The sequence below is a fragment of the Herpailurus yagouaroundi genome, unplaced genomic scaffold (assembly GCF_014898765.1).
Source record: "Herpailurus yagouaroundi ecotype Mexico unplaced genomic scaffold, PumYag 190, whole genome shotgun sequence".
Taxonomy (NCBI): Eukaryota; Metazoa; Chordata; class Mammalia; order Carnivora; family Felidae; genus Herpailurus; species Herpailurus yagouaroundi.
In genome coordinates this window covers 10911687-10937244 of record NW_024412421.1, presented here as the reverse complement: position 1 = coordinate 10937244, position 25558 = coordinate 10911687, and the positions used below count along the sequence as shown (strand labels likewise).

The 25558-nt window shown below is 49.2% G+C and overlaps 1 protein-coding gene across 8 annotated transcripts in view; it reads left to right on the top strand.

Annotated features, from left to right (window-relative positions):
- CNGB1 (cyclic nucleotide gated channel subunit beta 1) overlaps window positions 1-24492 on the top strand; it is a 77839-nt gene extending 53347 nt beyond the window's left edge. For 6 of the 8 annotated variants that reach the window (XM_040498150.1, XM_040498151.1, XM_040498153.1 and 3 more), the window contains 10 exons: window positions 411-533; window positions 5597-5738; window positions 6474-6633; window positions 8330-8427; window positions 8527-8610; window positions 11656-11774; window positions 12010-12156; window positions 19199-19415; window positions 22030-22071; window positions 22485-24492. In XM_040498150.1, coding sequence (XP_040354084.1) covers window positions 411-533; window positions 5597-5738; window positions 6474-6633; window positions 8330-8427; window positions 8527-8610; window positions 11656-11774; window positions 12010-12156; window positions 19199-19415; window positions 22030-22071; window positions 22485-22880 — 1528 coding nt within the window. In that variant the 3' untranslated portion in view covers window positions 22881-24492. The remainder of the gene's footprint in view (window positions 1-410; window positions 534-5596; window positions 5739-6473; window positions 6634-8329; window positions 8428-8526; window positions 8611-11655; window positions 11775-12009; window positions 12157-19198; window positions 19416-22029; window positions 22072-22484) is intronic. The other 2 variants (XM_040498155.1, XM_040498154.1) reach the window with 1 other exon arrangement.
- The last annotated feature ends 1066 nt before the right edge of the window (window positions 24493-25558 follow it).

The window sequence follows — 25558 nt, the reverse complement described above, 5'->3', positions numbered from 1 at the left end:
ACATTGCTCACGGAGTGGCACTTCTCTGCACACATCTGTCCCTTCTCTGCCCCTCTCCAACGGTACATCCCCGTCTGGTCCTTCACTCCCCCAGAACTGTCTGCACATGGAATTCGGGGTCATTCCAGCCCCCGGCCTTGACAGCTGGCTGTTCACACACCACCGGCCTTAGCTGGCGCAGTCTCAAAAGAGCATCCGCTTGGTGCAGTCCGGCCACTGGCTGGGTCCCCGCAGCCAGATGTTCATCCTGTCAGGCAGCGGGGCAGGGCTGTGAAGCTCCAACAGGGTGATGTCTGAGGTGGGCGTTGGGGGAGGTGAAGGTGGACTTGTTCCCAGCAGTCCTACCCTTGGGGTGAGGTGTCATGGCCGCCCTTCCTGCCACTGTGTTCATGCTTTTCCTTCTTTCACAGGGTGATCAGGACCACGGCTTACCTGCTCTACAGTCTGCATTTGAACTCATGTCTGTATTACTGGGCGTCAGCCTATCAGGGCATCGGCTCCACTCACTGGGTTTACGATGGCGTGGGAAACGGGTGAGCCACAGTCTTCTTCCTGGGCTGTAATTCACAGTCCTAAGAGTCCCGGAAGGGAGTCCCATCGCCACCATGTTACTGAGGCCACCTTGCTCCCAAGCCACCATTGACATGATAAAGCTTGAGGACCACGTCTCCGTGTCCTCACTGAGCTAACATTTCCTGAGCACCTGCCACGGGCCGGGCAGAGGCGAGCACAGATGTGAACAAGGCTTGCTAGAAAGATCCTTTCAGCCTCCCAAAGTGTAGTAGGGTTGGCAAATTCACTTCACATGTGCGTCTACCCTTCTACCCCATGGTCACATCCAAGTGGGAAGGAGGCCAGAGCACACTTCTCAACATTGCTTCCTGGCTAATCACCAGCCGTGCAGAAGCTGGCACACAAGGCGAACCTTCCTGCCAATCCAGAGAGCTGCCTTACATTGTGGGACGTGCTCAAATAATGATGATGGCAACGGTACTGCTACTAATAATAGCGACAAGCACTTAGAACAGACAACACTTACTAGGTACTGTTTGAAGTACTTAACCTAGCAATTCACTTAATCCTTCCAGTAATCTTCCAGGACACGAGGTAGGTACCGTCATCATCTCTGTTTCACAGATGAGGTAACAGACGTGAAATGATCTCCCAAGGTCACACAGTGACTTCATAAGTTCAAGAGCTGGGATTTTAACCCCGGCAGCGTGGCGACAGTCTACACTGGCGTACCATCTGCCCGGTGCTGGAGAGGTGTGGAGAAGGTGGCATGGGACAGTCAATTACAAAAAGTTAAGTTTGATTTTGGCCTCGGTAGGTGGAGAGAAGGGACAGAGAACCCCTGGGGAAGGGAGCGGCCCATAGAAAGGTGTGGAGGTGCAGAATGGTGGCATCAGGGCACTGGGAGCCATCTTGTGTGGTAGAGAAGATGGTACAATACTGTGGCCACTAGCCACATGGGGCCACCAACTACTTGAAACGCGGTGTGACAGATGTGAATTACACGCAGGTTCGGAGGACATGAAGAAAAAGTCAACTGCCTTATTGCTAATGTCTAAAATACTGGTTATGTGTCAAATATTGATTTTGATATTTTGGGTTGACTAAAAAACATTACTGAAATTAATTTCACCTGTTTCTTTTTACTTAGCAAAAAAGTAGCAACTAGAAAATTTTAAATTACATTTGTGTGGGTCGCATCATATTTTTATTGGATGGTGTGGTTCTAGGCAATGGAGAACCAGTAGAGAGTTCTTTTTTGCTGTTCCTTGTTTCATATATCTTTATTCTGACTATAAAAGAAAGATCAGGGAGCGCCTGGGTGGCTCATTCGGTTAAGTGTCTGACTCTTGATCTCAGCTCTGGTCTTAGTCTCAAGTCTGTGGGTTCAAGCCCCATGTTGGGCTCCATGTGGGCATGAAGCCTACTTAAAAAGAAAGAAAGATCAGGAACATACTTTACTATATTTCTTTGATTCTAAGATTCAGTTAATTATATGATACAATATTGAGTCAACACAGCCTTTTGGAAAAAAAGAAATATTACAATAAATGTACACATATTGTAAGATACATCCTAATTTTAGAAATGTGAAAATGTGGAAAAGTATGTAGCCCACAGGGATATGCATTATATCATGCATATTTGCCCATCACTGAATTGTTTTCAAGCCACTGTCTACACCCGCCCCCCACTGCCCCGCTGGACAGAGAGGCCAGCATCCCCTCAACCATTCCATCATCATTGGGCGTGGAAGGTGTTTCCATTTCTTCTGTCTGACACGTGATATCGCAGTGTGCATCTTTGTATATGAATCTTTGTCCTCTGGCCTGATTGTTTCCTCACACTGAATTCCTAAGGGGAGATGGCAGGGCCAAGGATATGAACATTTTTAAGATTAAAAAAATTATTATTATTTTAATTAGTACACTATGTTTTTAGAGCAATTCTAGGTTTACTGAAGAGCCGATGGGAAAGTACAGGGAGTTCTCATATGCTGCCACATTTTTTTAATGCTTAAAAAATTTTTTTTTTTATTTTGGGGACAGGGAGGTGCAGAGAGACAGAGAGAGAGAGAGAGAGACAGAGACAGAGAGAGAGACAGAGACAGAGAGAGAGAGAGAAAGAGGGAAACAGAGAATCCCAAGCAGGCTCCACACTGCCAGCACAGAGCCTGATGTGGGGCTCGAACTCACAAATGGTGAGATATGACCTGAGCTGAAGTCAAGAGTTGGACGCTTAACGGAGTGAGCCACCCAGGCGCCCCTGCCACATTTTCAAAGGTCGGATGGATATGGAAAGCTAGCCCAGTTACCCTCTCACCTCTTGCCTCAAAACCTTTTAAGCAGGGGGATGACAAGACCCTGGGGGATCTCAGAAAGGGGACTCTACTGGTTTTGGCGGAGGTGGGGACAGACATAGAGGACAGGAGCAGAGGAGCCAGTTAGGGGGAGCAACAAAAGGCCCAGACAAAGGGTTTCTGTGATCGAGAGAAGGGAGGGCAGTGTGGGAAGGAAACCAGAAGCACGCGAGGTCCTGACCAGGGGAGTGAGCCTGGAGATCCAGGGCACAGGCTTTTAGGGACAGGAGGCCAGGGTAGGAAGAATAGAAGCTGTTCATTGAAATTAGCTCAGTGACCTTGGCCGAGGCCCTTCCTTTTTCAGAGACTCAGTTTCTCCTCTACAACATGAGGATAGTCTTGTATTCAGATTTCTCGTGAGGAATAATAAACTCATGTGTGTAACACGTCCAGCTCGTGCCTGGATGGGAGTCAGTGACCACCTCCTGGCTACACTCATTCTTATGGGGAAGCTGGCATACCAGGAAAGGGGTTCCCAACCTGGGATCCAGAGATATAAGGAGGTCCCACTCCCAACCCTGGAAATTGGAGCCCAGTTTTGAGAACTTGCTGGCTTCCCTAAGGAGAAGATTGCTAGCTTTCCATATCTATCCATCAAAGGGGTTTGTGCCCCAACAAGCTTAAACCTAAGTCCCAGGAGCAGGCCTGGCAGGCCCATCATGGGCAGGCCCAGGATGGAATGGCAAGCAGGGAGGGGGAGGGCAGGGGACAGCTGTCTGGGACTCCCTTCTGCAGGGACCTTGGAAGGGGCGCACTGTTTTGGCCACACTACTCTTCTCCAAATGAAATCCTACAGGGAACCCCTAATATGTGCCACAAAACCACAAATGGTAAAGGATTCCTCCAGAAGTCCAATATCATGGGTAATAATCACTTTCAAAATAGTGACCATTTGTTGAGTGTCTGCTGTGAGCCAGGGGCTTGAGGACCCAAGTTCCCACAGAGCTGGGTCCTTTATCCTGCTCTGCTTCTGCCTGGCCTGGAGCATGTAGGGGTCCCCACAGGACACAAGGACTTCAGGGAGGCCTCAGAAGTGCCAGGCCAACAGAAGATTCCTCCAATCAGAAAGAGTGTGGGGAAAGCTCTGGGGACGTTGCTCATGTTGCCTTTCTGTCGGGTGGCCTGGCAGCCCCCCGCCCTCCCCCCGTCCCCAGCTCCCAGCCAGAGGTCAGCTGTGTCTGTGCTTATGGCTGCGCCCTCTGGTGGCTGGGACCAGTATGATGGGGGACTTAACAGGGGAGGCCTGTGTTGTCCTGGGATCTCTGTGTACCGGGAGGGGGGCGTGGTGAGGAGCAGGGCTGCCCAGAGCCCTGCCCCAGACCTTGTAGCTAGTAGTCAGAGGCAGAGCACCCCCCTCAACTTCCCAACAACCTCTGCTTCCCCCTCCCTGTGCTCATTGCACGATTTCTTGCCTGCCCCCACCAGGGGGTGAGCTTCTTGAGGACACAGACGAGCCTGTTCCCCACTGCCGGCATGTGGCCGGCACCAGTAACAGTGAAGGCTGTGGCCGCTGACGTGTACTGACAGCCTGTCAGTTCTAGCACCTCATTTCGTCCTCACGATCACCCTGTGAAGGATGTTTCACTGCTATCATGCCCATTTTAGGAGAAAGAAGCTGAGGCTTGCTGAGACTGAGTAATTCGTCCGCATCACGCAGCTAGGAAGTGGCAGAGCTGGGTTCGAGCTGGGCCAGTCCAGCTCCAGGGAACGTGTTCTAACTATGACTCTGCATAATTAGCTGGTGAATGGAGCTCAGGGGAGGACCCATTTGGGGCCATCCTCAGGCTGGATTATCTGCTAGCCGGATCATGTTCTTGATTGTGGAGCTGTGCAGGGACCTTGAAAGTGTGCGTGTGTCAGGACGCGGGAGCCAGGGCAGGCTCTGGATGCCCTGGTAGGAAGACAGGAAAGCCAGCTGGGATCGCCCTGTCTTTAAGCTCTGTTGACCTCACCCATTGCTGACCCCTGGGAAGGCATAGCCTGAAGGCGTGAACAGGTATATGAGGGACTCTTATTTCTTTGTGATAATGAGATCAGCTTGGGGCATCTCCTATTCCTTTTACCACCAAGTGGGACCCCATCACCCATACCTCCCTTCCCTGGATCATGTGCCTGTGTAGAGTGATTACCAACAGTGGGGTGACAGCTCAGAGAAACAGATGGCAACCTGAGTTCTGATTCCAGCTCCAGACCTTGCCAGCTGGTGACCCTGAGTGTTTCCTTTCCCTTCTGGGGCCTCGGTTTCCCTGTCTGGAAAATGGATGGGCAAGGGAGAGGGTCAGAAAAGATAGCCCTCAAGGTATCTTCCAAGTCTGATGTTGCTCTTGCTTTCCATGAACCAACATGGTGGGATGGCCAAGGGAAGTTGGTGGAAATTGAAAGAATACTGAGGGAGCCCAGGCATCAGGAGTCAGAAGACCCTGGTCTATCCTCCTGCCAAGTGTTTTGAGCAGTCTCCCAGAGCCTCAGTTCCCACATCCGTAAATGGGGGGTGATAACATGCCCCTTCAGGGTTGGGGCAGAGCCACGACCCAGCAAGACAGCATCTGTGAACACACTCCAGAAAGTGCAGAGCGCTCTATGCATGTGCAGGTGTTTTCCTTGCACTTAGAAGGTGTAAAAGGTTTCCTTTTTTGCACAATGCACATCTGTCAGAGCAGGACACCCAGGCTCAGCACGGTGGGGCCTTTGCTGACCGCAGTCCCCTTCTTCTTCTCTCTCCAGCTACGTTCGCTGTTACTACTGGGCTGTGAAGACCCTCATCACCATTGGTGGGCTGCCTGACCCCAAGACACTCTTCGAAATTATCTTCCAGGGGCTGAACTATTTCACCGGCGTCTTTGCTTTCTCCGTGATGATCGGACAGGTACCTGGGTCCCTGGTCTGGCTTGCCACGCACCTGCCTGCGGGGCCTGTCTCCTTCCCACTGCTGCCACAGATGTCACCATCTGTGGCCATTTCTTTTGAACTAAGCTCTTTTGAAAGAGCACAGGACCTCGAGTCAGGAGGCTGGAGCCCTGGGGCCTGCCGGGTGAAGAGGATGGTGCAGAGGTCTGGGTCCGATTCTTCTCTGCCGTTGCTTCCATTTGAAATGTCAGTCCCTTTGGGGTGTCTTTGGAGAGCTGGGCCGAATGGCTTTCTGCAAAGCCTGGGGATTTGGGCTGTTCCCTTGGAGAGAAACCTTGAGAGTATCTATTATGCTGGGGGTGCATCTCATGTTCTAATCAGCACATGGGGCCGCAATCAGCCGGCCTCAAAATTGCCTCTAGGGGCCCTGCCCTGCAGGGCAGTACACTGAGTTATTTCCTCCAGTAAGTTCAAAATGGCCTCTGGCACCAAGGGGCCATGTCATACCAGAATCAGCCCAGCCCAGCGAGGCATCTCCTCCTGGTGGGGCCCCAGGGGCCCTCACGTCCCGTGTCCACCCTGGAGGTGGAGTTTCCCTTGTCAGACAGTCCCCTGTCTCTGTGTGTAGACATGGATCTCCCTGTCTCCTGATCCCCCTTCCTCGAGCACCCCTGGTCAGTGTAGAGTAAACATGCTCATGACACATGTCCCCAGAGCCCCACTCTGATCCTTGACTTTTCCTCCCCGGACCTAGATGAGAGACGTGGTGGGGGCCGCCACTGCAGGGCAGACCTACTACCGCAGCTGCATGGACAGCACAGTGAAGTACATGAACTTCTACAAGATCCCCAGGTCCGTACAGAACCGTGTCAAGACCTGGTACGAATACACCTGGCAGTCCCAAGGCATGCTGGGTAAGACCAGTGCCCCGGCTGCCAGGCAGCTACCCCCTGGTCACCTCCTCCCGGGGCCCTGCCTTTTTGGTCCCAACCTTTGACCCTGTGTCCCTGAGGTCCTGAACACTTACTTAAGTGAGAGGGGCCTAGGGAGGCCTGTGAGGTGCCCCAGGCTGGGCCGTTGAGAGAGCCCTGAAGACTTGAGAGCCGTGTCTTCTGGATGCCCTGCCCCCTCACTTCACCTGCCTTGAAATACATCCCCATCAGAGATGGAAGTACAGTTGAAGTCAGGAGAGAAGGAAGACCCCCTCTCGCTTTCTCTTTCCATATACACGCCTACACATATATTGTTTGTCAACTTTTTGATGTTATGCTTTCCTTCTGAAATTATTTGGCTACAACCATGCATTTCATTCACCACTGTTTCTGCCTTCTTGTCAGAAGAACTGGGGTGTGCCCAGGAATTCTTGCAAAGTGGGAGAACCTTAACCCGTACGTTGTTTTCAAATGTAGTGAAGTTTTTGTGAATTCTAAACGGAACCCTTCTTAAAATTTGCATATGCTATTTGTATGTTGATTTATTTACAATTATGTTTTTTCCAGTTTCTTTTTTATCTTTGGGAGCTAGTAATTTTGTTTTCAGAGCGTAGACATCATTTTGGAGCCCTCTGACAAGCCTGTGGGCCACTGACTGTGTGCCTTAGAGCCCCCTCAACTCTCTCAGCTAATTAAGGAGCCCCCCACTGCTTCCATGGGCTTCCCTCTGGCCTTGAAGAAGCTACACCTCAACTCCAAGCTCTCCTGAGCTGAAGGTGTTGTCAAATCTGTGAGTGTAGAATCTTCATTAGCGCCCGTTGCTACTGTACTCACTCTACACAAGGCACATTCACATGCATGGCCTCGTCTGTGCCAGTGATGGACTTGTGACATCTGAATCATTGCCCCCTTTCACAAGGGCGCACATTAAGGACCAGAGAGGGCTCGGACCTGCCCAGGGTCATACAGATCAGCTCTTGAGCCCATAAATAATTGTGGTGGAATAGAAGGGAATCGGGATTGGGGTCAGGTTGTGCCTTTCTTGTCCCCAGTACCGACATTCATTCTGTGCCAGGCTCCCCACTGAGCACTGCAGACCCATCATGGGGAAAAATAGACAGGGCCCCTGCTCTCCTGGGACTGGCCTTGGAGCCCCACGGCCTGTGTGGGATCTGATTCCATCCCCCTGGGCTGCGAGCAAGCCACTGCCCTCCTGAACCTCCCTTTCTGTAAGGTGGGGGTTATAGTAGTGGGCACCTCTTGTGTTGCTGGGAGATTTAATAAAACCATCTCTGTAAAGCTCTGTAAAACAGTGTTTGAAATACTTTAGTTCTTGCTAACATTCTTAGAGCATGAGGAGGACAGACTAGTATTAACAAACCATTGCAATAAAGAGTGTGATCAGCGCTGCAGCACAGAGACTGCTAACATAATAGCGGGTGGGGGAATCTCAAGAGAAGGCTTTGGGGGAGTACTGGGTTCTGAAGGAGGAGTGGAAGTTAACTACGGGGGTGTTTCCTGCAGAGGGAATAGCATCCAAAAAGCCCAGAGAGGGTACTCTCCCAGTATAGAGTGGTTCTAGATAGCAGAGGAATGGTGTGGCTGGGGTCCCATGTGGGGGGAGTGGGGGGTAGAGGCCTGGATGTGTCTCTGACCATTGCCAGGGTCTCCTTTGCAGATGAGTCAGAACTGATGGTGCAGCTTCCGGACAAGATGCGGTTAGACCTCGCCATCGATGTGAACTATAACATTGTCAGTAAAGTGGCTCTCTTCCAGGTATGGCCCACCTAGCGCCCTCATCCCCAGGGTTCTGGGAAGCCCCAAGCCCCCACCCTCCTCTAAACGGGCATTCTTTCCCCTTCCTCCTGGGGACAGGGCTGTGACCGACAGTTGATCTTTGACATGCTGAAGAGGCTTCGTTCTGTCGTCTACCTGCCCAATGACTATGTGTGCAAGAAGGTGAGTGGCCCGAGGCAGCTGCAAGGCAGTCTGGGGTTTACAGCGCATCTCCCTGCTAGGAGCTGTGCTGAAGGGGGTGCCTCTGAGGGCCCAGGGGGTTTGCAAGCCCAGGGAGAGCAGAATTGCTGGGGAGGGACAGGGACTATAGCACCAGTGAGCTGACCCCAGGGCTCCTGGGTTGTTTGGCATTGAACTCAGGTGGGCCTCAGGCTTTGCTCCTTTTGACACAGGACCAGGGGAATCAGGACGAGGAACCCCACTTTCCAGAAAAGGAAAGTGACCAACCTAACGAGAAGTAGGTCCTTGACTGTGTAGATGAAACTGCTCCCAGGGTCTTGGTCTTCCTTTCAGAAAAATGGGGCAGCAGAAGGGCTGGGATAGGTCAGAGGTTGCAAACTGATGGCCTTTGCATAGCAGCCAGCCCATTCGTTGTTTTGTGGGTTTTTTTTCCTAATCCTAAAAAAATGTTGAAATAGTCCCCAACCTTTAAAAACTTGAAGGTTTTGGGGTGCCTGGGTGGCTCAGTTTTATGAGCATCCAACTTCAGCTCTGGTCATGATCTCACAGTTCGTGGGTTCAGGCCCTGCATCAGGCTCTGTGTTGACAGCTCAGAGCCTGGAGCCTGCTTCGGATTCTGTGTCTCCCTCTCTCTCTCTGCCCCTCCCCCACTAGCACTCTGTCTCTGTCTCTCTCTCTCTCTCTCTCTCAAAAATAAATAAACATTAAAACATTTTTTTTTAATTTGAAGCTTTGCATAGAAAGTCAGATTTCTGGCTGAAAACAGAAAAAAATCTGTTAGCACTGAGCCCTACTTTCCCAAATAGCAAGAGTCCCCTTCAGGGGACATTGCCCTCCCTCCTGATGCCACAGGCCCCACCCCTCCCCACTGCCCCATACCAGGCTCCCTTCACTCCTTAAACCACCCCTCTGATCCTGGAAAACGTTTGGATTTGAACCCAGGGCTCCACATGTCTAGGGCTTCTGCTTCCATTCTTCGAGGTGAGACCAAGGTCACCTGGTGAGTGAGTGGTTAAGGTGGAAGGACAGGAACTCAGGTTTGAGTCCTCTTGTTCCCAAGCTGTCAAGACAATGTGTGTACAGGGGTGAAAAAAAAAGCCCAAGCAACCCCTGTAAGACTCAGGAAACCAGCCCAAGAAGGCCCCCATCTCCAAGTTGTATGCTGTGCAGCAGTGAAGTTTCTGGAAGCAGAGAGCCCAGGGAAATGGGGAAACAGTGTTACAGCTGGTTGAGAATTTAGAAAGGCAGCCCTAGAGGCCAAGGGGTTTGGGAGCAATAGAGTGATTTGTCTGATGCTGGAGCTGCTTCCTAGCTGTGCAGTCTTGGGGCACTGGCTTCCCCTCTCTGACTCTCTCTCTTCTCATGGGTAAAGTAGGGATGTTGAGGGTACCGCCTCATGGGATGGTTGTGCAAATTGAGTAAGTTGTGCCTACAGAGTTTGGCACCGTGCTGGCACAGAGGAGGTACCATTGCTGCTGTTATTATCCTTGAGGGTAATGTAGAATCTACTGCAAATGAGGAAGCGTCAGCCAGGTGGTTGGAGTCGGCAGGTGGAAGTGAGCCCTTATGAGCAAGTGCGAATGGCACCCTCTGCTGTCCAGTTTTGCTCCGCGAGGATCTCTCTGAGACACCCCTGGGGCAGCCCCCCCTCACCGCCCCCCCAAACAGGGCTGGTTAGTTAGGTGAGGGTGAGCTCTTTAGACCCTTCAGTCCGTGTCAAATTGAACACAGAAACAGGGAAATGAAACTTCCCATTTGTTAAGAAGCTCATGCACGTGTGAGATGTCCAGGAAATGTTTGTCAAATGAATCAGAAGTGTAATCGATTTACCTGCCCTTGATCTCTGTCCTTTCAGGTGTGACCCGCAGGAAGTAGGGGTCTGTAGGGGGCATGAGGATCAGAAGGTGCATAACAGACGGGGTTTCTGATGGCAATCCAAAGCAAGCTATTCATTCATCATTTGTTTTAATTTGGGATTAAGACCATTGAAATAGTTTGCTACAGCTTCTGTAACAAAGGACCAGAGAGTGAGTGGCTTAAACAACAGAAATGTATTGTGTCACCATCCTGGAGGCTGGAAGTCCAAGATCAAGGTGTCGGTAGGGATTGGTTCCTTCTCAAGGTTGTGAGGAAAGGATCTGCTCCTCTCTCCTTGGCTTATAGATGGCTCTCCCCTTCCTGGGTCACTTCATGTTGTCTTCTCTGTATGCCTGTCTCTGTCCAAATGTCCCCTCTATAAGAACACCAGTCATGTTGGGTGAGGGGCTCACCCAACTCCAGTTCGGCCTCATCTTAATTTAACTAATTATATCTGCAATGACCCTCTTTCCAAAGAAGGTCATATTCTGAGCAACTGGGGTTAGGACTTCACCAAGTGAGTTTGGGAGGGACACAGTTTAACCCACAACAACCATAAAGTCTGGAACCAGACCTCCTGGGTTCAAATCCCTGCTCTCCCCTGGCCTAGCTTTGTGCCCTCAGGCAAAGAGTTCGTATCCCAGAGCTGTTGGGGATTAAGCAGGCTCAGACACATATAACACTTAGAAGAGTGCCTTGCACAGACGAACGTTGTACAAGGGCCAGACAACATGACTGATGTTGTTCTCATTCCTATTTCAATCAGCCAATGCTTACCAAGCTCCTGAAGTGGTATGTGCTCGGCACAGGTATCAGCTTATTGTATGAACCACTGGTGGACTTTCCATGCCTCTGGGCCCTCCACTGGAGTGTATCAATGGGAGTTTGCAGAATGCATTGCACCTGCACCTCCTAGCTTACCCTGAATTTTGCTTTACATCACACCACTAACTCCCCATATAACCCTGTCAGGTAGGTTCGGGGTGGCCACTCTCCCCAGTCCACAGATGGGGAGACTGAGGCCCCAGAGGGGAAGCGACCAAGTTGGTGGTGGGGCTGGATGCCGGCTCACATTCCTCTGTGCTGTGCCACCAGCCTCTGGGCCCAGCCCTGCTGCCTTTATGGTCATTTTGGGAAAGGACAGAGGGGCTCACCCTTTCTCTGTTTCAGGGGGAGATAGGCCGAGAGATGTACATCATCCAGGCAGGAGAGGTGCAAGTCTTGGGTGGCCCTGATGGGAAGGCCGTGCTGGTGACGCTGAAGGCTGGATCTGTGTTTGGAGAAATAAGGTCAGAGGGACGCTGGGGTGAAATGAGGAGACGTGGGCCCCAGCTGGAGGGGCGGGTGGCCAGCGGGTGGGACTTCGTCCTCAAGGGCTGTGGATGCTGACATATGCAGGGTCGGCCCCGGCTCTCTGCCGTGTGGGGCCGCCACCATGCTCCAGGCAAGAGGTAGAGAGGAGCACTTTAGTGGGATCACAGCCACAGCCTGCCACATCTCACCTCCCTCCCTTTTCTGCCCCAGCTTGCTGGCTGTTGGTGGCGGGAATCGTCGCACCGCCAATGTGGTCGCCCACGGGTTCACCAACCTCTTCATTCTGGATAAGAAGGACCTGAATGAAATTTTGGTGCATTATCCTGAGTCTCAGAAGTTACTCCGGAAGAAGGCCAGGTACATTAGTTTTATTTTAAGAAGTCCGTATACACTTCAGTGTGCATTTTGTAAAGACTAAAACTTTCGCTTATATAACCGTTGTACCTTTATCAAAATCAGGAAATTCAGTATTGAAACGATGCTATTATCTCATCCCTAATCCATCTTCAAATTTGATTAATTGTCCCAGTCGTGCCTTTTACGGCCTTTCCTATCTTCTTTTCTATTCCTGAATCCAGTGGAGGACCACCTGTTCATTACACTGCCTCGTATCTGCAGTCTCCTTCGATATGGGTTCATTCCTCAGCCTTTTTCCATCTTTAGTGACTTCGAAGAGGACAGGCCAGTTATTTTGTAGAATGTCTCTTCATTTAGATTCAGCTGATGTTCTGATATTTTCTCATGATTACCTTCAGGTTCTGCATTAGGGCAGAAATTACTCAAAAGTGATGTTGTGGGGGCTCCTGGCTGGCTGGGTCGGTAGAGGATGTGTCTCTGGTTGTTGTTCAAGCCTCATGTTGGTTATAGAACTTACTTTATTATTTTTTTTAATTTTTTTTTACGTTTATTTATTTTTGAGACAGAGAGAGACAGAGCATGAACGGGGGAGGGTCAGAGAGAGAGGGAGACACAGAATCTGAAACAGGCTCCAGGCTCTGAGCTGTCAGCACAGAGCCTGATGCAGGGCTTGAACTCACGAACTGCGAGATCATGACCTGAGCCGAAGTCGCATGCCCAACCGACTGAGCCACCCAGGCACCCCAAGCTTACTTTATTTTATTTATTTATTTTTTTTTTTTTTAATTTTTTTTTTAACATTTATTTATTTTTGAGACAGAGAGAGACAGAGCATGAACGGGGGAGGGGCAGAGAGAGAGGGAGACACAGAATCGGAAGCAGGCTCCAGGCTCTGAGCCATCAGCCCAGAGCCCAACGCGGGGCTCAAACTCACGGACCGCGAGATCGTGACCTGAGTTGAAGTCGGATGCCCAACCGACCGAGCCACCCAGGCGCCCCGCCCCGAGCTTACTTTAAAAAAAAAAAAAAGGGGATGTTGTATTCTTCTTAGTGCAGCATATCGAGAGGCATGAGATGCTGGTTTCTCCCAGTATTATTGATGATTTTCCTTTCCATCACTTGGTTAATTAAGCCTTCTGGACTCTAAAGTTAACATTTTTCTCTTTGAAATTGATAAGTAATTAGTGCGGAGTCACTCTGAGGCTCTCTGGACCTCCTGTTCCCCATCAAGCCTTCACTTGCTACTTCCAGTGCCCATTGAGGGTTCTTGCTAAATCAGTGATTGCCGCAGTGGTTGCCAAATGGTAATTTTCTGACTCCTACGTATTGTGCCTTCTACGTTTATTAGTGAGCATTCTACTTTAAGGAAGAGCTTTCTCTTCCTTCCCATTTATTGGTTTATTCATTTATCTATATCAATATGGATTTGTTTTGTTCCATAAATATCATGTTACAGTCATTGTTTTGGTGTCAAATTGCACTAAATTTGGCCAGCAGGCGCCTCTTCAGGCTTGCTCTTGTGACTCTTTGTAACGTCCCCAACACGTTTTAGCACTTTCTTGCTAAGAGCCACAATAAGATGCTCTGGGGTCATCTTGTACTTTCCCTGCCACATCCCTGGAAATGGCCATTTGATTCCTTGTAGGTGGAAATGGTTTTTAGAAACCAACATTTGAGCACTCCATGTGCTCATTGCTACTGGGGTGCTACTAGGCTCTGAAGTGGGCAGAGCTGGGAAATACACCCACATGCAAATATACATAAATAAGTGTAGGAGCACCTGGGTGGCTCAGTCAGTTGAGTGTCCGACTTCAGCTCAGGTCATGATCTCATGGTTCATGAGTTCGAGTCCCGCATCAGTCTTGCTGCTGTCAGTGTGGAGCCTGCTAGGATTCTCTCTTTCCCTCTCTCTCTCTCTCTGCCCCTCCCCCACTTGTGTTCTCTCTCTCTCTCTCTCTCTCTCTCTCTCTCTCTCTCTCAAAAATAAAACAGTAAACATTAAAAAAATAAGTGTATCTATATATGTGTATATATCAATATCTATTTTGCTGTCTGTATCTGTGTCTGTACCTAACGATTTCAGTCCAACACCATGGAAATCCTTCTAATCTGTTCCTTTCCCATATTTGGTAAATTTCTTCTCCAACCCTGAGAAATTTAGCTCTCTTTACCCTCATTACATTAACTCCTTTGTTCAGTCCTACCATATAGAGAAAGCAGTTTCAAAATTGCTCTCCCATACCACTGGGGTGGGGGCTGGGGAGAAGCCTTCTCAGCAGAATTCAACATTTGGTACATTTCCTTTGGTCTTTAGCCTGAGTGTCTACGATGTAAGTGTTGTGTTGAGAGTTATTCGGATTCATTTCTTTTTTCTCCCTTTAGTGTGGGTGTTCTGTTCATGTGAAATACACCCAGGTTTGCATCCCACTTTTTATGATTCCTCTCACCCCCAATCCTTGTTGATTTTTTGTTGTTTTGAATATGTCTAACATGGCACCCAAAGTCATAATGCAACAAAATGGGATGCCCGGAGACTGTCCCAGCTACCCCCCAACCGGTTGCCCCTATACAAACCCAGGCTCATTAGTTTCTGCTGCTTCCTCAATGTGTTTCCTTCTGCAGAAATGGGCAGATGGGTGAATATTTTATTTTCTTTTCTGTCTCACACAAAAGGTAGCATACTGTAGACTTTCTTTTGCACTTTGCTTTTTTTCACATGACAACAAATCCTGAGAAGCCTTCTCTATCAGGCCATAGACCCATCTGCATTCCTCTGATGCTTGCAGACCATTTCTATGAATGGGCGTTTAGGCCATTTCCAATATTTTGCAATTCTCAACAGTGCTGCAGCGAACCACCTCATGTATCTGTGTTTTGTACTGTTGAAGAATAGGTAAGTTTTTAGAAAAGCAGTTTTTTTTGTTTGTTTGTTTTCAAACCCTTCAGATCAGGTTTTGAGTTGAGTGATGGAGGCAGCAGGGTGTGGTAGAAAATCCACAACAGGCTTGGGAAGTTACAGGGCTCCAACCCTGTCCTTGTGAGGTACTGGATGTGTGGTTTTAGAGAAGTTACTCAACTTCTCTGGTCTCAGTTTTCTGCAGTTCTATAAAATAAGGGTAATCCCCTCTACTGTGTTGTTGGGAAGATTAAATAAAATAGTGTGTATGAATGTCTCCAGCAAGGTACCTGGCATGTGGGAGAGCTCAGTGAACATTAATAATGGTTCCTCTTTATCCATTAAATCCTCTCTATAATTTTCTCATTGGATAAAGCCTTTTCAAATCTATATATCTGGTTTTGCCTCCCCTGCCTTTTATCATATATTCCTATTTTCTACCTCATTCTATGAAATGACACCATAAATAAACTGCCTCCGTTCACAGCACACAATAATGTATTGAGTACATAGTTCTAGGCCCTGGGGACACAGCAGGGACCAAATAAAGCTTGAATTCTAATAGGGGAGACCAACAATGGAGAAATGAATGGTTATGTGATATCCCCAGCTGGGCACAGGGCTGTGAGGGGACACAAACCACATCGAGGAGACAGAAGTGATGGAGGGAGTTACTTGAGATAAGTTGGCCAGGAAAAACCATTCTGAGGAAAGTGGTATTTCAGCCGGGACCTGCACAGAATAAAAGCATGAGCAGGACTGCTTGCAGGGAAGAGCATTCCAGCCAGATGGAACAGCATGTGCAAAGGCTCTGCGGAGGAGCAAGCTCAGTGTGTGCGTGGACCAGCAAGAAAATAAGAGTAGCTTGATATGGGATGGGAGAAGTCAAGGGGATGAGCTTGGGTAGGGCCTCTCAGGTGACGCCTTGCAGTGGCTTTGGGTTTTATTCTGAGGGAGATGGCAGCTGTGTGGGGTTTTACACAGACAAATGATTTGACATGACTTAAGTTTTAAGAAAACCCTTTCGGCACCCCCAGGTGAATGGAGGCTGTGTTGATGTTGGCCCATAATACATGCAGGATGCTGGGGTCCCCTGAGGAAGGAGGCCGCCCTGTAACCCAGCTTCCCTGTTTGCTCTTAGGGAAGCCACTGGGCCCTTCCAAAGGCCGGTCTGTCTGAACTTCTCCCACAAAATTTGCCCATTTCCTCCTGCTCTCCCGAGGAACAGGGAAATATAGCCAATCCTCATTAGTCGCGTATTTGCGATTCTGTGTTTGCAATTCGCCTACTCACTAAAATTTATTTGTAACCCCGAAATCAGCACTCACGGGCATTCCCAGTATTCCGTGGACGTGTGCAGAGCAGTGAAAACTTTGAGTTGCCCGAAGTGCACGTCCTGGGCAGAAGTTGAACAAGGTGACGCTCTGCTTTATTGTTTCAGCTCGTAAGCGTCTGAACACTTGGAAGCAAGCGTCCTTTTGTGGTCTGTTTAGTGCCACCTTTTTCACATTTTTGTGATCCTTATTGGTGATTTTGCTATTTAAAATGGCCCCTAAGTGTAGTAGCTGAGGTGCTGTCTGTGTTCCCAAGGGCAAGAGGGCTGGGATGGGCCTTACAGAGGAAACACGTGGGTTAGACAAGCTTCGTTGAGGCATGACTTTCAGAGATGTTCGTCGTGAGTTCAATGGTAATGAATCAACTGTGTATTACATAAGATGTCTGTAAACAGAAACACACACAAATATTGATTAGTTGATGAAAATGTTGTCATGAGAGGCTCGCAGAAACCTAAGCCTGTGTTTGCCCCACAAACAATGACTCGGTGTTCACTAATTCGGTGTTTGCAGGGGCTCTACAGAGCGACACTACCAGGAATAGTGAGAATCGACTGTTTATGTCGGAGAGCGGGCTCCAGGTCCCCCTACCCTGCCTTCTTCCCCCCGCAAGAGGAGCAAGGCCCAAGAAAGCCACCCATTTCTTTGGCTAGGTTAGGTGAGGGTGTGGCAAATCAACTAGCATCCCGCAGAGGCTCCTGACCACGTGTGGTGAGCCTGTGCCTGGCACTGGAGGAGGCCGAGGGGCTGAGGTGCTGGCCCGGGGTGGGGAGCAGCCAGAGAAAGGAGTTGCTGACGGGCCTTGCAGCACAGAGGCCCTGGGACCAGAGCTGTGGCATGATTCATCAGAGAGGTGGTTCTCTGGAAAGGCAAGCTTGAGGACAGAGGCAGGGGATCATGTGGGAGCTCTGCCCATCAAAGGAAAAGACACGATCTGAGAGCCACAGAGTCTGGGGATGTCTGAGTTGGTGACAGCCACGTGTGGGATTCTGTCTAAACTACCTGCTTTACAGATGGAGGACCGGAGGCCCCGAATAAGTGAAGTGCTCAGCTCTCTGGCTTGGCCACTCCAAGAAATAGGGCAAAAAGGTCTCATGCATACTACTTTCTCCAGGGATGAATGTGCGATCCTACTTATAGGAAAATGCGTCATCGGAAAATGAGGCTGAATTTCCTTAATCTGGCAATGTCCCAGAAGCCAGCTCAGTGTCTCAAAAGAGAGACAGCCCCTTAGCAATCAGAAAAAGTCCCATAGATAGTTCTATTGTGTCATTTTTGTACCACGCCGAGCCTTCCCACAGACTGTCATGCTGTGAGTTATGGACTAAATGACACAGGTGACAGTGCCAGGCATGGAGAGGCCGCTGATGAATTATCATGTTTGTGTTCTCCTGGGGGAGTCCCAGCCGGAAAATGCAAGTCTTGGGCAATTAATATCAATATGCACAATTTAAATCCATTGCCTCTGATTAGATAAGCAGCCAGTAATGGCCTCATTTTTAAACAAACAAGTTTTGCTGGAGCCCTGGTGAATGAATTTGCCAATTAGGAGTCTAGGCCCACTAGACTGCAGACACAATTCATTTGTTCTTGAGCCAAACCACTCATCACATATCTGTAGCATGAAATATTCCTTATCAAAGGCTGGGGCTCTGTTCGATGGAAGATTGTCTCCTTATTTAGAGAGCAGGGTGGCAAACTGCATTTAAATCTGGGTTTTAATTCTGCCCCTGTGATTTCCTCACTGTGTGACCTTGGGAAAATTACTTACCCCTCTGGCCTTGCATATCTTTATTTGAAATGAGGGAGAAAAATAGGGCCTACCTGTGAGGATTCTGTGAGATTTAAATGACAGAATGTGTATCAGTTATCTGTTGTTACGTAATGATATTACGTAACTTTTAAAACCACACGTATTGATTACCTCAGAGTTTCCGTGGGTCAGAAGTCTGGGGTGGCTGTGGTGGGTCTGCTGCAAGGCTGTAATCAAGGTGCGGGCCAGAGCTGAGTCCCATCTCAAATGTCCCCTGGGGAAGGACCTGCTTCCAAGGTCACATGCTTGTGAGCCGACTTCAGTGTCTTGTGGTTGTAGGACTGGGGGTCTCAGTTCCCAGCTAATTGTTGGCCGGAAGCTGCCCTTGGTTCTTGCCACGTGGGCCTCCCCCAACATGGCCACTTGCTTCATCAAAGCCAGTGAGGGAGAGTCTCCTTGTAAGACAGAGATCACAGTCCCATGTGACATATTCACAAAGGTGGTGTCTGATCACCCTTGCTGTATTCTGCTGGTTGAAAGCAAGTCACATGTCCCACTCACCCCTCAAGGGGAGGGAACACCAGGGAGGGGGATCTCAGGGGCCACTGAAGAGGGTCTGTAAAGGACTGAGCATAGCACCTGACACATACAGACACTCAGTAAGTGTTGACAGAGGTGATGGTGAGGATGGCAAAATGACAGCGAAGCAAAAGGAAGAGAAGGGAAAGGCTTTGGGTCTTTTTTCAGCGGAGCATCCTATTTCTGAGTCCATATGTTATAGCATCATTCAGTATTTCCCGTGTGACCTCAGAAAAGTTCTTGACCCCTCTGAGCCTGCATTCCTCCTCTATAAGGTACAGACAATAAACCCACGTCGTCCCGGTTGCTCCCATCACTGACTGAGATGCGACGCATAAAGCACTTCGCGCCATGCTTACTCACAGTTCGCCAGCCAAAACCACCGCCGCCACACCACAACCCCAGTGGATTCTACGTGAATGATGCTTTCTTTTCTCCCAGAGCATGCTTGTGATGTTCACGGGCGCTGCTTTCTTTCAGGCGCATGCTAAGAAATAACAACAAGCCCAAGGAGAAGAGCGTGTTCATCCTTCCTCCCCGGGCAGGCACCCCCAAGCTGTTCAACGCCGCCCTGGCCATGGCAGGAAAGATGGGCGCCAAGGGGGCAAAAGCCGGCAAGCTTGCCCACCTGAGGGCCCGGCTCAAGGAACTGGCTGCGCTGGAGGCAGCAGCGAGGCAGCAGCAGTTGCTGGAACAGGTAACGCCGTTGGTTCCCCAGCCTCCCTGTCCATTTCAGCCTCGTGCCAGAGAGAGGGCCAGGGTGCCTCAGAGAGCGGGGAAATCTCTCCCCCTTCTTCACATCAGTCAGGACTCATTTGGTTGCAAGTGACAGAAATGCAAGTCACGGTGCCAGCTCACGTTAGCTTAAAAAAACAGGGAATTGATGGGGGTCAGGTAGCTGGGCAGTTCAGGCAAGGCTGGATCCAGGAGTTCAGACGATGCCCAGGGGACTGGTTTTGCCATTCTGTCATTCCTGCTTTCCTCAGGGACGGCGTCCCATCACAAGGGCACTAGGGTTACATCCTTCTGGTTTAGCAACTCCCAACAGAAAGTTCCTCTTTCCCCATGATTCCAGCAAAAGTCCCAGGGCTCACTGTCACTGGACAGAATCGGATCGCGTGCCACTTCCCCAGCCACCGACTGTGGTGGTGTGGAGAGACCAGGCTCCCCTGCCTGGGCTGAGGGGGGCAACCCTCCTACGGGAAGTCCTCCTGCACTTGCAGAGGTAGGAGCAGTGGGTGTGGGCAGGGAATGTCCTTCCCCAGATGGCAGTGATGTCCTCATATTTTATATTTGTGTCTGTGACACTTGAAAAGATTTGAAGAGAAAAAACTCTGCAGCAGGCACAGTGCCAACTGTCCTCCCCGCCCCAGTCCTCGGAAATCTGAAGGGAATTTTAAAATTAGTTCTGGGACTCTTTTCTGTGACTAATGCCAAAAATGCCAATTAGAATGATTGCACTAATTATGACTATTCATGACTGTCCTTTAGGGAGGCTGTTGGGAAGGAGGCCGTGGTTAGGTAGCAGCTCCGTGGCAGGGAGGGGACTGCAGTCCACATGACAGAATTCAAAGGGGGCACCTGGGTGGCTCAGTCGGTTAAGCGTCTGACTTCAGCTCAGGTAATGATCTCGCAGTTCGTGGGTTCCAGCCCCGCATCGGACTCACTGCTGTCAGCGCAGAGCCTGCTTTGGATCTTCTGTTTCCCCTCCCTCTTTGCCCCTCCCCCACTTGCGTTCTCTTTCTCAAAAATAAATAAATCTTGGGAGGGGGGCAGGGGGGCGCGGCAGGAAACAAGCCTAGTGAACTTATTCTCAATCCAGGCTGGTGTCAGAGTCTGCGGGACCTGTCCAGAGATCATTTGATATCTGGAGTCTGGGAGTTGACATCAAAGCTCCCTGGGGTTCCAGTATCTTCTCAAGATACAGCCACCCAGGGCCTCAGACTGAGGACAGATATGATTGCCTGGCTCACAAACTGTCAGAGTCAAGGTCGAACCAGCAAGTTGGGGTCCTTAGTGCCGGCTGCTGCGTGGGACTGAGCAGACGTGAGCTCCAAGGCTCTTCTCAGTACAGTGAAAGGCTTTATCTGAAATGGGGCTTATTGCTACTGAATATTAGCTCTTTACCCAGGCAGCTTGGAGATGTGAATTAAATTTACATGAGAATTCTAATAAAAGTCAGTTTTAGAACAATCAGGGTAGAATGGCAGAGTGCAAGGAGCTCTTAAATAATAATCCAAAGATACGGGTCTAAATACTAGCTCTGTCACCACCAGGTCTGTGATCCGGGGAAGTTCCTCAAGCTTTCTGAGATGCAGATTACTCATGGTTGCCACATGGCATTGTATAGATGAAGGAGGATACCTTGGATGTCTTTTTTTTTTTTTTAATATTTGTTTATTTTTGAGAGAGAAAGAGAGAGAAAGCATGAGTGGGAGAGGGGCAGAGGGAGAGGGGGACAGGGGATCTGAAGCAGACTCCAAGCTGTCAGCATGGACCCTGATGCAGGGCTCGAACCCACAAACCATGAGATCATGAGCAGAGCTGAAGTCGGATGCTTAACTGACTGAGCCACCCAGGTCCCCCTTGGATATCTTTTATAAGGTATTTTGAACATGGCGAAGCACTTGACCAACCTTCCCACGATTCTTCTGGATCCATTCACAGCAGGATGCTTCAGGAAGCCCCATCAGGGCACCATCTTGCCCTGGAAGAGTGTTGTCAGAGTTTAGGGAAGATAGGGGAAGGTGGAACAGGTGTACCAAAACATGCAGGAACACTGAGACAGAGGGAGTGGTTTGTCCCCAGAGCTGCCTTGGGTTCTTGGAGTGGGGTTCCCTACCCCACTTCCCTTCCTTCAACACCCTATGACTTGAGCAAACTTCAGACGTCTCTGTTCCTCACGAGCATGCTGACCGCCTTCACTTTAATTCACATGTGGGTCTTGCACAGCTGTGGACCATTCAGGCCCCCTTTTCTGGGGGCCATTCTCTCCCATTTATTTTCATGCAGAGATGGGTCAGACAGGGCAGGTGGGGTCACGAATATCCATGAAGGCTTGGGTTTTTACTGATACACAGACCATGGCCAGTGTCCATAGGAACCGCAAAGGCTGGGGTTGGAAGTACCCACCAAGTCCCCAAGTATGGGGGCTGAGCCCAGCCTAATGCCAGTGGTATCCTGCCCATTCTTCTCCCGGGGGAGGAGAGGTCTCAACCTTTGAGAGCTTCCAGAAAGGGGGACAGCCCACAGCTACTTCTGCCATCTCAGCCTTTTACCTTGTTTGCTTAGAATTTGTCTCATTCACCCAGGAGCACCCAGCCCTGGTAACTGGACAGTGGACAGGGCCACTGGTAAGTGGACAGGGCCACCGGCTCAGCTTTGCAAAGGCTTGGTGGTTCTCCTTCTTGGTCTCAGCCTCTCCTCCCTCAATGGCTCAGGGGCAGGCTTGAACCTGCAGCTCCACTCTGGCTTCTAGCCCTGCCCATCAACAGAGACCCAAAATATCCCCAAGACCTTCCGCTAAGTCCCTCCAGGACTTTTTAATTCCTAAACTTCACCATAATATACTCTGTGTCTACCAAATAATCCTGATGCCTTCCATCCCCCCACTTCTCATCCATTATATTGAACCCCTGAGTGCTCTGCCATTCTCCTCCTTGGGGGTATGAGGAAGGGGAACAGGGAGGTGTGCAAGACCCCTCTAAGACCCCTCCAAGAAATGTCCGATGTTCTTTGCCTCACCAGTCACCCTTTCCGGTTTCAGGCCAAGAGCTCGCAAGACACTGCGGGAGAGGCGGGATCCGCCGCCCCAGACCAGCCAGCACCGCCAGAGCCCCCAGCCCGCAGCTCTCCGCCACCAGCCTCCCCTGAGAGGCCGGAGGAAGGCAGGGAAGGGGCGGCTGGGCCGGAGGAGCACTCGGTGCAGATCCGCATGAGCCCAGGCCCAGATCCCGGTGAACAGATCCTGTTGGTGGAGATCCCGGAGGAGAAGGAGATCCCCGAAGAGGAGGAGATCCCGGAGGAGAAGGAGATCTCGGAGGAGAAGAAGGAGATCCCGGAGGAGAAGAAGGAGATCCCCGAGGAGAAGGAGATCCCCGAGGAGAAGGAGATCCCCGAGGAGAAGAAGGAGATCCCAGAGGAGAAGCAGGAGGCCGAGTGAGGCTGCCGCCAGCGAGCCACTTCCGGCAGGTGCAGGCGCGTCCCGAGCAACGCGCCCCTCTCCTACAGGCCCAGACTCCCGGACTCAGTAGTGTCTGTCATTCTGGCCCAGCGGGCTTCTGCCAAGGCTGGTTTTGAAGTCAACAAATGTCGTTAGTGTCCCTGAGTTCCCACCATCACCTGAGAACCCTACATCTTCCGACTGTTATTTTTAAAAACAAAATTCTTTTCTATTTAAAAAGTTTGTGGGGAAAGGCTAGGCTGAATGGGACTCCAACCCTCCGGGAAGCTTTGTTGGAGACTAAAGGGTTATTGAATGTTTGGGTTTCAATCTCCCACATTTCAAGGATAGAAAACCTGCCAGCAGGTGGGAAGCCTGGCTGGCTCAGTGGGTAGAACATGGGACGCTTGATCTCAAGGTTGTGAGTTCAAGCCCCACATTGGGTGTAGAGATTAAAACAAAAACAGCTTGTCAGCAGAGGGGTAGCTATGCTCTGCTGCTCATTTGACTAAATGGGAACTGTGGCTCACCTGACCTGATTAGGGACAGGATGCCCATTAGGGTAGTTAAGCATGGATCTGTCCCCGGCTTGCATTCAGTTCTGAGTCCGATGTCTTCACCTAGTTCTGGTCTGCAGGGATTCATGCTTGCTTACTTTAACACCCTTGCCATAGAGATGATGGTGGCAACTTCCATTAATCCTGGAAGACAAAATTACAGCTGGCACCACTGAAGTTCCTGATGCTTCCCCAGATCAAGTCATGTTGCTTTAATGATTCAAAATAAAAGGGGGGGGGAGGTGGGATGGGGAGGAGTCCTCAGTCACTGAATATTGGGAGGATTTCATTTGCATATCTAATGGCTCTTGGGGGAGTGGGTGATTAAACACAAAAACCCGCCCTGGGCCATTTGTTTCCACCAGCAACAATGAACACAAAAAGCCCCGGAATTCCAATAGGTACTGCCCATTTTATATAAAATTGCAGGACATTGTGAACTGCTGAAGAGGCCTTTGAGGGCTTACAAATGTGTGTATTTGTCTATCGGCCTAAAACCAGAACATTCATTTCCCCTGTGAAAAAAATGAAACAATATGGGAGTTCTCAGCCTGGTCTAAACACTTCCAAATCCCAGGGTAACAAACAGATTTCTCTAGTTGATGACATACCATGTGATCTGAGTAATCACATTGTATATAGTGATGAGCAGCATTATTTTAGCCTTTTAAAAAGCTTTTATTAATTTATTTTAATAAATTTTTATGGGTATGAAAGGCTACCTAGTTAAAATGATCCCTCCTACCCCTGGTGCCCAACCTCCCTGGTCCCCTTCCTGGAAGCAACCACTTCTTTCTCATGCTCTTCCTTTTTTTTTTTCTTTCACAAATAATAACATACTAGAGCTGCTGTTGTTTTTCATTTGATTTATTCTGAAGATTCTTTCTTCTTACTATATAGAGGGGATGCTTATTTTTCATGCCTACAATCTAGTCCATTGTCTGCAAGTATCATAACATTTAACGGCTCTCCAATTGACAGGCATTTGCCACGTTTTCAATCTTATGCTGTTAAGAAATAGTGCTGCAATTAAAAAAATCATATACATAACTTCACTGGGAAACACTGTTTTTAAATAGGGGAAATCTGGAGGTTTGGGCTAATTTTTGCTTTACCATCCCCAATTATCATATTCATATTTACACTACATATTCTGTTTTCTTTCTTTTTTGAGAGAGAGAGAGAGACAGAGCGTGAGCGATGAAGGGGCAGAAAGAGAGGGAGACACAGAATCCGAAGCAGGCTCCAGGCTCTGAGCTGTCAGCACAGAGCCCGATGCAGGGCTTAGATCCACAAACCAAGAGCTTGTGACCTGAGCCCAACTCGGATGCTTAACCAACTGAGCCACCCAGGTGCCCCCGCACTTCCTGTTCTAAATCCAAGCATAGAGAATGCTTCCATTTTTAGCAAGTATTTCAGATATATCAATCAAGTCAATGTATTACCCTTCAGTAGATGGCAAAATGTTTTGAAGGCACCTTCACTGTGAGATCCTATTTTATAAGGAAGCTTTGTTTATATGAACATACTCATTATTTTAGATATCAACTCTTGAATGTATACTGCTTATTATATAAAGCGAGAGATTCTTGAGGTTTTCCAAGAACTGTCCTGGAAAGAAAATTGATTTCTTTTCTTTTCTTTTTCTTTTTCTTTTTTTAATTTACATCCAACTTAGCATAGAGTGCAACAGTGATTTCAGGGGTAGATTCCTTAATGTCCCTTACCCATTTAGCCCATCCCCCCTGCCACAACCCCCTCAGTAACTGTTTGTTCTCCATATTTAAAAGTCTCTTATGTTTTGTCCCCCTCCCTGTTTTTATATTATTTTTGCTTCCCTTCCCTTGTGTTCATCTGTTCTGGTCTTAAAGTCCTCATGAGTGAAGTCATATGATATTTGTCTTTCTCTGACTCATTTCGATTAACATAATACCTTCTAGTTCCATCCATGTAGTTGCAAATGGCAAGATTTCATTCTTTTTGATTGCTGAGCAGTACTCTATTGTATATATATATATATATATATATATATATATATATATATATATATATATATACAATAGAGTACTGCTCAGCAATCAAAAAGAATGAAATCTTGCCATTTGCAACTACATGGATGGA